The 12,227-nt window shown below is 36.8% G+C and overlaps 1 protein-coding gene across 14 annotated transcripts in view; it reads left to right on the top strand.

Moving 5' to 3' along the window:
• The window catches only part of TUT7 (terminal uridylyl transferase 7), a 42,871-nt gene extending 36,977 nt beyond the window's left edge, over positions 1–5,894 (top strand). For 10 of the 14 annotated variants that reach the window (XM_026088407.1, XM_026088404.1, XM_026088408.1 and 7 more), the window contains 3 exons: positions 977–1,030; positions 2,976–3,081; positions 5,455–5,894. In XM_026088407.1, coding sequence (XP_025944192.1) covers positions 977–1,030; positions 2,976–3,081; positions 5,455–5,603 — 309 coding nt within the window. In that variant the 3' untranslated portion in view covers positions 5,604–5,894. Of the gene's footprint in view, positions 1–976; positions 1,031–2,975; positions 3,082–4,093; positions 5,249–5,454 lie in introns of those variants that run through there. The other 4 variants (XR_003257157.1, XM_026088411.1, XM_026088417.1 and 1 more) reach the window with 4 other exon arrangements.
• The last annotated feature ends 6,333 nt before the right edge of the window (positions 5,895–12,227 follow it).

The following is a 12,227-nucleotide window of genomic DNA, read 5'->3' as shown; positions in this document are numbered from 1 at the left end:
CCCGTGTCGGAGGGCAGAAATCCCGTGTCTGCAGAAACGGGCGGGTAGGTTGTTGGCAAGGGCACTCCGTGTCCCTCTGCTACCTGAGGAAGGGCATTTGCTCGTTGCGGCTGTGTTGTGCTGCCGGGAGGGCTTACTGCGGAGGGAGGTACGGTACCCGCACTGACGGGGCGGACAGAGCGTGCCTGGTTCAGTGATTTGTCAGTGCGGGTCGGTCCTGTAGCCAGCGATTCTGTAGTAATTGAACGTTAGCACTGTTAGCTAGAAAAGGGTTTCTAATACTGCTAACTAGGAAAGGTAAATCTAGCCGAAGCTTTTAGTAACTTGGAAACTTGTATGCAAGGGAAGCCTTTATATATACTTGTGTATGTAGTCTGGCATTTCTGCAGCAACCAGATCTACATGAGCTATGAGATTCTCTGCTGTAAAGTCACAGCTCACCTCTAAGTCAATGGGAAGAGAGGAGAAGGAGATATACGTTACAGACAAAAATCAGTATGGCACAGAAATGTTTATGCGGCAGAAGTTTGGCTAGAATTGAACTACTTAGTTAAATTGTAGTAGTAGTTTTGCCAAAAAAAAAAAAAAGGCAATATTAAGGGCTGAAATTCTTGAACTATCTGCTGCCAGCAGGGATGGGGAGGGGAGTAAACAGTTACTGTATTTTGCATGGATTAGATCCAGCATTTACTTTTTTATAGAAGAATATGTTAACTTGAGATCAGGCATCAGTTTCAGGTAGAACAAAGGCTAGTCTTCACTGACAGATGGCTGATTCTGTAAGTGGACTTTGCAGGCAGGAGACAAAACTTAACTGTAAACTAAGATAAAATTTGATTGCATGATGTTGGAATTAAAATTTCTTGCATTATTTGCAGTGTGTGACTTACATGTATTACAGCATGTGTAATATACTTAGGTCTATTAAAAAAAAAAGAGAGAGTTTCAAACTGATGAATACACTTCTGTTTTTCAGACCCCATCAGCAGTTCAGAAGATAAAACAGCTTCTTAAAGATAAACCTGACCATGTAAGTGCAAACAGAGCCATCTTGTAGATTGTGTTAAGGTATTAGCACTATTCATGATTGTGAAGCATTTCTGGCTCATCTAGTAGCTTGAAATAAATACCGAACAATTTAGAGATGTTGATGCCTCTTTTTGGAGGGGAATGTACCAGCTTGTTTATCTGTCAAGCTTTACTTTTATATAAAAATGAAATCCAGGAAATGACTTACTGTGATGACACTTCACTTTACAGTTATTTTTGAAATAGGTGAAATTTAAAAATTTATTCAAACTTCAAAATATTTCTAATCTAGATTTTAATTAACTATTCTAGCATGGCATAGGTGGTAACTTCTGGTAGGGCCAGAGATCTCCAACTGTTGATTTGAAGATGTAATTAAGTTCTTGAAGGAATTCTGGCTGTGAAATATATAACTATAATATTAGATTCATACCCATTGAAAACAGATGTAACTTTTACGAACCTTGCCAGACAGTGTATTTTTGTAAATGATAATACACTTTTCACCAAGTAACTGATTGAACTTGTCATCTTTTCTTCTTGGGAAAAAACACATACCATTTTCCTTCTTAGCATCGTAAAAACAAGCACTAGGTTTTTTTTTCCACAGCAAGAGGAAGATTATGTCTTATTTAACTTTTGTACAAGACGTATTGTTTCTCTTCCTGCGTGATGGCAACTGAATAGACTCTTCTTTTTAACATTTGAAACCATCCTAAGGAAGCCCTGAGCCTGCAGCTTAGCTGATCAGTCATCCCCTTGTTATAAAATGGTGGGGTTTTGGTTTTTTGTTTTTTGTTTCCTAACCTATTGTTTCTAGCTGCCCTTGTAGAGAAGGGTATTTAATCTGAAAAGAACAAATGCTACTTGTCTGAGATCCCATTTGATGACAACTATTGATACATTTTTATCATAATACTTTTACAGAGGCTACTGTACTTTTCCTCTCTAATTATATAGTGAAACATACATGTTTGAGCAGAGGTGCAGATACTTTTGGAAGACTTAGGTTTCCAGTTCATGTGTCCCTACAGCCATTTCTCAGGTCTTTACTTACACAGATGTTCTTTTTGTCTGACATACAGCATAATGTTGTATAATGGCAAATAGTTAAAACATATTGACTAGGCTGGCCTTTTACATTGGTTACTGCAATAAATGAATAAACATACTTGCCAAAAAGGAGAGAGAGAAGACTGATTTTTAGGTAATGAAGATCACAAACAAAGCAATTTTTTCAGAACTTCGGATCAAATGAAAGTTTTCTGGTAGCCATTATAGGAGTTCCATGAAAATTTAGTAACTGCCCTTGGCTTGGTGTCGCAACTTCATAATTAAGTTACTGTCAGTAATCTTAAAATAGCGTCTGACCTAGCATTTGAATAAACTTTGATTTGAAGTCACAAAAACGTCTGTCTTTGAAATTTAACTCTGACTTTTATGATACCGAGCACCTACAGAAGTGCTGATAGTTATTACTTTAAAACTTTTTTTAACAGACTTGAGGACTTTGTCCGCAATAGCAAACATCTGATGTGGGACTTATTGCTAGTATAAATGAAATGATTATTAATAATAGCAGAAGTGGTAATGACAAGTATAACTGTAGACTCAATGGATGCATTCTTGCAATACTGTCACTTTCACGTAAAGTGTGCAATAACATAGAACAAGCATAGCATGGAATGAAGAGCCAGATTTTTACCAGTACCAACCCAGATAAGAGTTTTAAAATGTGTAATAAATATTTATGATTTGTGGTCTAACTTTTTATCTTGGTAATCAGTTTGTAAAAGAGGAAAATGTTACCTTCTAATCCATTAGGCTTCTGTTTTAGCACTGAATTTGAGGCAGGAAAGAATAAATATCAATATTTTGTTGCTATGCATACTTTTTATCTTCATGTTCCAGAAGATGTTTGAAACGTCATTAATGTTTTATTTCAGGTAGGCGTGAAAGTAGGTGTTCGTACAAGAGGATGCAATGGACTTTCTTACACGTTAGAATATACGAAATCAAAAGGAGACTCTGATGAAGAAGTCGTTCAAGATGGTGAGTTTCTGACAAAGTAAAGCAAAACTGTGTGGTGGTGGGAGGGAAGAATAACTTAATTACAAGTTTGCCAAGGGACAGGTTAGAAATTCTTTGAAGTAACAAGTTATAGAGGCAGAAGTCTTAGCATTCTGTTAAAGGAATTGTTGCCTTAGTTTTGTTGTGAAGATGTAGAAGTAACTAGTTAGTTAAAATCTGTAGATATGCAGTGGAAACAAGAGTTGGATCAAGGATAAACCGCATTTCATGCCCATGTTGGATTAAGTTGGAATTCTCTAGGATAACAACAAAAGAGTCTGTGTACTGGGTCAGAATAGATGGTCTAGGCTATTAGTCCCATCTTTGGAGGTAGCCAAAAGCAGATACTTAGAGTATAAAACAAGGCATATCTAGAAAAATACTTCATCAGCATACCTAAAATAATCTTGGCAAGATAAAGATTTTCTGCAAGGAGTTTCCCAGTCAGTCTTCTCTAATAACTAGCCTTATCCTTCATTAACTTAAAATGTAGTTTTAATCTCTTTATGCTTTTGATCTTGACATGGTGACAATGAATTCTATAATTTTAATTAAGCAATGTGTTGAAAACTTTTTTTATGCTGGCATTTAAGCTTGCCGTCTGATAATTTCATTGAGCCTCCCATCATAGGTCTGTTGTTAAAGTACTGATAGTGGTACTATAATCTTCTTAATTTTTATAGAAACTTCTATTGGTGGTCTTTTTGTCAAGCTTGGATTTTTACAGAGGCATAATAATGATCCATTTGATCTCTGTTTCTTTTCTAAAAATTCCTAAAATTCTTTTCTTTTTTTTTTTTTTTAAGACCTATTTGAACTTTGCTATGTTTAGGTCCAGGAAGATTATTTTTAATCTGGTGGCAAAGTCGGAGATGAGAGTAAGAGTGGGATATCACAGTTTCTTTCATACAGAAGCTGTGCTTCTTGGCAGAGCACATCTTTTAGCTGCTTTGAAAGTATCTGTGACCAAATCATAAATTTTATTCTCTTACAGAGAGAATTAGTTGGAACTTGTGCAAATAACTAAATTGAGCTGGAGTAGATGACATCGCGAATGCCATCTAATTTTGCAGGTGCCTAATTTCACTCTAGTCCTAACTTCAAATTTAGCTGGCTCCTTAGTTTCCTCTTCTGCTGGACTCCAGAGCTGCTCTGGCTTTAGGGGGTTGAAAACACTATTTGGAAGGCAGTTCCTGGCTTGGATCTTCAGGGAGATGAAAGCATTTTGCCACTGTTGTAACAGAGGCCTTAAACTCCAGAGCCAGACAGTGTTTCAGATATGCCTGTATGTTTCTGTTTTATTGTGGTTACTTCAAGATATCTTTTGGCTGAAGACTGACTTTTGTATAGCTCTGTGCTCAGTGAGCTGGTGGCTTTGGATCTCAGCCTAGCTTTCCTGACTTCTAAATAGCAAGCGCTGATGCTTAATAAAGAATTGTGAATCTGCTTTGGGGACCAAGTCCATGAAATCTTTCATTAGATTTATCCTTCCCTGTCTATTACTTTGTCCAAGTTGGCCAAAAATTGTGGAGGTTCAACTTGGTTGCCCACAAACTTGAGCTGTGTTAGTAACATGTTCCGTCTCAATTTCTATGATGAAATAGCTTTCCAAAAATATTTCATGGAACTTAATGTTTTTTTTGTTGTTGTTGCTGCTACTGATACTATTTTTTATTTTTATTATTTCCTAGTCTGTGGTCAACTAAACCAGTCCATTCATGCTAACCACTTCATATCAGACTCACAGTTTTAAAGTTCAGTAACTTTCCAGGCTGGTAGATACTTTGCATACGTTAAAGGGAGCTTTTTTTAGCTTCTAAAATGAATTACTGATTCTCAATCCTTAAAGGTAATTGTATCTTCGAAAGTTCACACATTTGCCTTGGTGTAAGACTGCATGTCACTAATGATTTGCTTAGACCTAATAATTTTGGCAGAGCAAAGGACTGTCTTTGAGATAGGTGCTCTTCACTTAGGAGTTTTTTTGGCATTTTGTTGGAGGCACAGACTTTAAGAACATTAGGGAATAGGTTACTGATTAATGCATGGGAAAGCAGGTATTAAAGGTGAATTTAATTCCCAAGTTCTACACCTTTTGGCCTAGGTATCACGATTTTAAATCCATACAAAAAATACGGGCGTACATACACACATGAATACCAGTACTATACTGTTCATAGTTTTATAGGAAGAGCAAAAGGAAAAAAAAAAAAAGTCTCATCTTAGACTGGTGAAATCAAGTTATACTGATGGACTTCGTATCTAGCTTTCATTTTAATCACTGGTTGAAGCACAAGTTCAAAGTAAATGATGATCAGTTTGTCTGTATGTAATTTTGTTGTTGTTGTTTTCAAGGGGTTAGAGTGTTTATTGAGAAGAAAGCACAGCTGACACTTCTAGGAACAGAAATGGACTATGTAGAAGACAAACTGTCCAGTGAATTTGTCTTCAATAATCCAAACATCAAAGGAACGTGTGGCTGTGGAGAAAGCTTTAACATATGAAATCTCAGGACTGTTACTTTGACTTTGAACACCACAAAACACTTGCTGAGTATGTGGCTTTCAAAAGCAAATGTGTTTTCTTCAGGTTCTTAGGCTGTGTAAAGTGTGGATGCTTTAAGGAAAATAAAGCTAATTCATTTTGAAAAAGTAAATTGCGTGTTAAATTCCAGCACTGATGTATTTATGCTGTAATTTGTGATGAATTGGGATCCAGAAGGTAAGAACAGTAGGTGCTGTAGCATTTCTGTATTTTCATATACAAAGGAAATAAAATCTCACTGTTCTTTTCCTTTGTTGTTTTCTTTGTCCACTTCCCTCGTACTTCCCAATCCAAAACCCATTTGCAAGAATATATTGCCTATGTATTCTGCTTTGATCTGAAAAGAAATACCATTTATATGTTTGTGTGTTTATGGATACTAATATACACAGACACACGCTCCTCAGCTTCAGAATTCACTGTGATTATGTAGATGCATATTCTGCTTTATTAGGTTTCAGATGCTTTCATGTTTCTATGCATAGGTTTTCTCGTGGTTTATTTTCCCATAAGTCTAGGCAAGTCCAGAAAAGAAGTTCATGTGCTATTTCAGCAGCGGTTTAAAATGTGCTAACCCAATCCTGTACCTTGCTTTGTTGAAGGCAGGTCTCTGATGTAGTTGAAAAGTGGCTTTTGAAAACATAAAGTTAAAATATATTCAGGCATAGAAGTATTAAAGCAGAATACACACAGGCCTTGTTTCTCACATTTCTGTTGTTTCTCTTCATCTTGCTTGACTTAAATTGCCAAACTGGTAAAACTGTTTCCAAACTCTGATTCCTAGTGTTCACAGAATTTATGTGTTCTCCTATGCTGTCTGCACCAGAAGCTATTTTTGAGAGAGGAAATAATTTTCATTAGCTTTTTGTAGTCATGTTTGTTCCTAATGTTGTTACAACTTGACCTTTATTTAGTAACTGTGTAGGAACCAGGGTTTTTCACTTATAAAACCTGTGGTAATTTCTGTTTGACTTCTGTCTTGAGATTAACTTGGTAACAGGAAAACCATTTATAATTTAAAAAGGTTTCTATTTAAAACTTGTTTAAAATTAATCCTATCAGTAATAAATAAAAATTTTTAATAGGAGGTCATTTTCTCTTTGGAAACAAGAATCTTCTTTTCAAAACCAGTGTTTTTCAAGATGGTAACAGTTTTCAGCACTTATTCCACTGGTGCTCAGGCAGAAGTGTAAACCTCTCTCCTGGGCTTCTCACAGGCTGGTATGATAGAAATAGCTTTCCATCCTTTTATCCTCCTCTTTCCCTGACTGTCCAAAGAGGATGTGCAGCTAGGTTACTCACTTGTGCAGAAGAAGAGATACTGTATCTGTCTGGGCAACTGATCTCAACAGTTACTCAAAAGGTAGAAATAAAAAGTAGTGGACAACAGGGACAAGGATATTATAGTCAAAGATAGGACATTGACGTGGGAGTGAACAGACTATTAAGACAGGAGGTTGAAAATCCAGAGGTCATGTTGGTCTGGAGAGTTGTTCATAGGCATGTGTGCTTGACAGCTTTGGAAGAGTAACATGCTGAAGGCATAGGGATGCAGCTAGGTAGACCTGGTTTGGGGTAAAGGTGTAGAGGGAAAACTAAAAATGAAAAAACAACAAAATCATTCTTGATATATCTTATGTAGTGCACAGGAACAGAAGGATAGAATTTCCACAGGTATAGTTTAATATTAATACTTGAATTTAATTGTATATCACCTTTTGATGCAAAAACACTGATTTTCTTTTATTAGTCAACTGTTGTACACAATTGCTTTGTTTTATATAGTAATTCAGGAAGAGCTGGTAATACAGGGGCTAGGTGAATTTATAATGCCATAAGTCCTTCAGTCTTGCCAAAAAAATCTGGTGAATGTGACAGAGTTGAGCTCCTATGTCTAAAACTCCAAGTTGAGGGCATTTCTTCAAATTGCATTTCTCTGTTTCTTATTAGAAGATAAAGACTATGAATGTAGCACTGGTGTTTGCCAAGAGTGCTGCTGTTTTATTCATTTAATATGGTGGGGGGGGTTTTTTAGGCCTTTAGCATATTTAGCATTCTTTTTCATGTGTGTTGTGTGTATGCCTTGAATGAAAGCTTGCACTTTCATACTCCATGAAATAATCTCCTAAGAGTTGTCAGTTTACTAAAACACTTAACGCACAATGTGTTAAAGTAAACTTCTGTGGAAGTGCTGGTAACAGTTACATAGGAGCATTGTTTTGTTGATTGGTCCATTATAATTTTGTACAATACTGTATGTAGAGTTCTTGATTATAATAATAAATATTGCCTGTTGGTAAACATGAAATACTCCTCTTGAAATGATTCTGTTTATAATAATAAAAAAGTGCCACTGGGGGGTGGGAGGAAGCATGGAGGAGATCAGGCTTCTATTCAGGAAATCACAAAGAGGTAAAACATTATTATTACCTAAACTAATATTTTTGTGAAATATTAAATATTTCCAAGTATTAACAATGCTGGATTAGTTTAGGAATGTATTATGAAAATTTGTTTACTAAATTAACTATGTACAGGAAGGTATTTTCACATCTTACTTGGAAAGGTTGGCGGTGAATGCTTAAAGTTATTAAACTTCTCCACACACTATTCTTAGGGTAGAATTCTATTAGGCAGAGGCTTATTTCAAAAACTTCCATATACCAAAATTTTATTTTGGTACATTTCAGTGAGGGAAAATGATTCTGATCAAAGTAACTGTTGGCATAAAAGGTCCCCCCCCCACACACACACACAGCTAGGCAATTTGAGTGGGAGAATTAACAAAATATCCTGACCATTCCACAACAGTGCTGTATAATGATACTAATATGCCTTAGTCTATCATGTTTATGCTACATTTTGGGTCTTTTTCTTAGATATGGTCTTTTTACCTCTAAAGCTAAATTCCCTTTTCCTGTTATGTGAAGATTCTGAATGATGGGTAGAAAGCAAAACACACTGTAAATATGCTAGGGTTCATCAATGAAGTTGTATATTCATGGTGCTGGTGTGAGTGAGCGAAATATTTCATATAGTCAGGAGCCTGGAAATGCAACAGCTATCTCTGTGTTGGAATTATTACAGAATTTGTAATAATTGCTACTTGTAAAGGGTTAATTGCACCAAGTCTGTACCTGATCCACCTCTTTATAGCACTCTTTGGCTCAAGAAGAAAAACTTGTTGAGGAAAACGTTGAAAAGTTCAGTATGCAAGTCCTTCTGACAACAGTTGATGGGACAGTGAATTTGAGCCTCAAAAAGGAATAATATGCAGGTAGTGGGACTGTAAAATTTAATGTTTAATAAAGAGTTTTTTGAGTTAAATCCTGTTGATTGCTTCAATTTATTTGTTTCTTATTATGATCATTATTCTCTCCATTTATTTAAATAACTAGAACTTTGCAGTCCCTTCTGGCAGAAGAATTTGATAGGTGTCTAATGTGGCAGAGTACGTACTTGTGTGTGTTTGTCCCAAAAGAGCACTCAAAAGACTACTTGAAAAATTAATTTTAGTCATGGCCTGTACAGCTTTTTGTCTATAAAGTGATCAGCTGTATAGTGCAAATTCTCAAATAAGCAGTTTGGCCCTCTTTATTCATAACTTCCACTTTTAAGGTAAGTGAGATAATGTTGCTTCAACATGATGAGCTAAAATGCAAGTAGTTAGCACAATTCCACAGGTATTTGGGTTTGAGCAGCTCTAGAACAGTAATTCTTACACGCAAATATCTTAAATATATTCCTTAAATATTTTTCTTAAGTAGAAGTGCAGTGCTAGAAGATATCTGCTGAATTTAAGCAAAGTCTTCAACCTCATCTTTTACAGTCCCCTTTGGTGGGCTATTTAAGAGCATGTATGTGTTTTAACCAGTAATTGCTTTCCCCCAGCCAAACTGTGGAACCCAGGAGTCCTAGACCATATCCAGCTGCACTGTCCTAACTCCTCTTCATAGGCTCAACTGTAAATAGTAGTTCATGGGGGAAAAAATACCTATTGCCACAGGGTAGCAGCAAGTTTTCAGTGCATCCATCTCAAAACAAGAATCACTTCTCTCTTGACACCCATGCTCTAAGTTTTCTATCGTATTTCATGTGTATTGGAGTACTTTTGCTTATAGTTATGATAACTTGTGAAGTTGTGCTGTTTGTCCTTTTATGTATTTCTTTCTGTGCTTTTTCTCCGCTCTTGGAGAGAGAGACAGATGGCTGTAGAAGTGTGGAAAGCCAAATCACTTTAGACCTCCTGATGCAAAGAGTACCAGACAAGTAGAGCATAGCTTTGCTGACCAACTGCCGTTAAGGATGGTGTTTTTTCTATTAAAGTATTGTTTGGGGCTAGGGGGAGGGATTCCTTTATGTGCTAGTAGTGTGCTGTAGTTCATTACTGTTACATATGACTCAAAATTATTGCAGATTTGTTTCTGATTGTTAGCTTTAACCTGTAGGATAACAGCAGTTCCCTGTTGGAATGATCCACTGGGGTGAAGAATCTAATGAGACTATGTAGTGTCCATTCATAGCAGAAGTACCCTCATCTGCTCTACCATACTTGTTTTTTTTGCTGATTGCATAATGATTTATTGTGTATGATTTTATACTCATTTCCTTCTATAGCTTACTGAAACTAAGTCTAGATAGCAGAAATAATTCCACCTATTATCTAATGAAACAATGACCACGGCTCAAAAAATTTGAAATAATCTGAGTAGTAGAATTCATTTCACACAGAGGATTTCCAGCCAGCTACTTCCTTTTTCAGACATCTATGTTAATCTTTCATTTGTTCATGGTGATTCATTCACATAAACCTGTCGTACCTAATCACAGTATTCTTTCTGATTCAACACTAAATAATTGTATAAAGTGCAGCAAAACTGTGTTTAAATTGGCTTGCTTTGTTGTTAATTATATTCTTTCCCAGCTTGTACTTGTCTCACATAAGAGGCTTAAATGCAAACAAGCATTTGAATGATGAGAAAAGGCAAGGTGCTAATGAACTTAATGTTGCCAGATCCTCTGAAGCACATAGGTGGTAGGAATAGGAACCAGTCCCTCCTGGAAGCTGTCATTCTCCATTTTCATAAGAGATGTTAGACTGCAGTCCTATTCTGCAAATCAGAGCTGTTTGAAGTGTAATGTCAAAGCTTCTTTTCTAGTGAATTTTCAATGAATTGAATATCAAAAACATTTATAAAATTCAGTACTTGAATGTAAATAGTAATAAAAAACCGCTGTTTGGAAACTATTGAAAAGAGAAGGCACATTGCTTTCCTTTGAGATATGTTTCCAAAAATTTTGCCCTTATTGTTCAAGCTATGAACTGAGATTTCACCAAACAAACTCTGGCAAATCCTGCTGAAATGATTTTGAGAAGTTCCTGTCTACTTGTCCCCGCTGTTTGACACTGCTGCTCCTACAGCAGATTCAGAAAGCGAGTTCCTGCATCCTAAGTAGTGAGGGTGAGTTTATGTTGTGTCATGCACTTAGTTGCTCCAAGAAAGGCACCTGTCTTGTTTTGCTGAAAGCCAGATAACTCTAGTGGTGTGATAAATGGCTGTATAGTGAGTGTGGGTTTCTTAAATCACCACATCAAGATGAGCTAGAGAGCATCTGCTCGTGTCCTAGGGAGTCTGAAATATCTGCTGCAAGGACCTTGTGAGCTGCCTCTTAAAATATTCTTTTCATAAAGAACTTCTGGCTTCTACAAATAGTTTAGAATTTTTAAATGATCTTATAACTCTTAAATCTAAAGACCGTTGAATGTTTAACAAAGATTTTGCTTTTCTCATTGGATGGACATGGCCCACAGCAGAACTGTAAGTAATATAAAAAGATTTAGAGTGATGGTTGCGTATTGCAGGTTTTGAACCTTTCAAAGAAAATTATTCATGGTGGATCTACACATGTCATCCTGCATGTTACTGCAATTTGCTACCAGGGCATTAGTTAAGCTAATTACAACAGCGTTGTGTATTATTAGGCCCATATGTTGTAACAAAGAGGAATTGCCCCCATGCACTTCTGAAAATGCAACTCTTAAGATACTATGAATTAGAAAAGCATTTCCTGGAAAATAGCACTCAGGTGGGAACCTGCTTGGGCTGAGTGTTGATTTGAGGGAGTTTGGTGCACTGCATCGGCTGTGGCTTCATTCCTGGTTTGCTAATACCTCTGGCCGTGTTAGCTCAATAAGTTTCTGTGTTGTCACTTGCTGTTTAAAGGAGGTTCAGTGCAGAGCGTGGCCCTCTTAATTCAAGAAACCGGCCTCTTGGGCTGGAGATGGGAGGAGAGTGAAAATATACAGAAAATTAGGAATTTTTAGCCTGAGGGTGCATGCCAGGTAAAATATTTGGCCAAATAAATACCAAACGTCAGCTGACAATACTAAGTATTGTATCCGTCCTCGTGGCAATCTGCTCTGCCGTTTACTGAAGCTCATTTTTCATAGCCCAGAAGCCTGCAGTGTTACTCCCCCAGGCGAAGCCTGTTCGGTTACACCCATTAAATAGGAGCTGGGAACCACATTGCCCTAAGGCAGGAGCTCCCTTTGCTGCTGGATGTGTAGGAGGGACCACGCCTCA

Source organism: Apteryx rowi, unplaced genomic scaffold (assembly GCF_003343035.1).
Source record: "Apteryx rowi isolate R43461 unplaced genomic scaffold, aptRow1 scaffold_77, whole genome shotgun sequence".
In the NCBI taxonomy this organism is placed as follows: domain Eukaryota; kingdom Metazoa; phylum Chordata; class Aves; order Apterygiformes; family Apterygidae; genus Apteryx; species Apteryx rowi.
The sequence above is the reverse complement of the archived record's forward strand: the minus strand, read 5'-3'. Positions and strand labels throughout refer to the sequence as shown.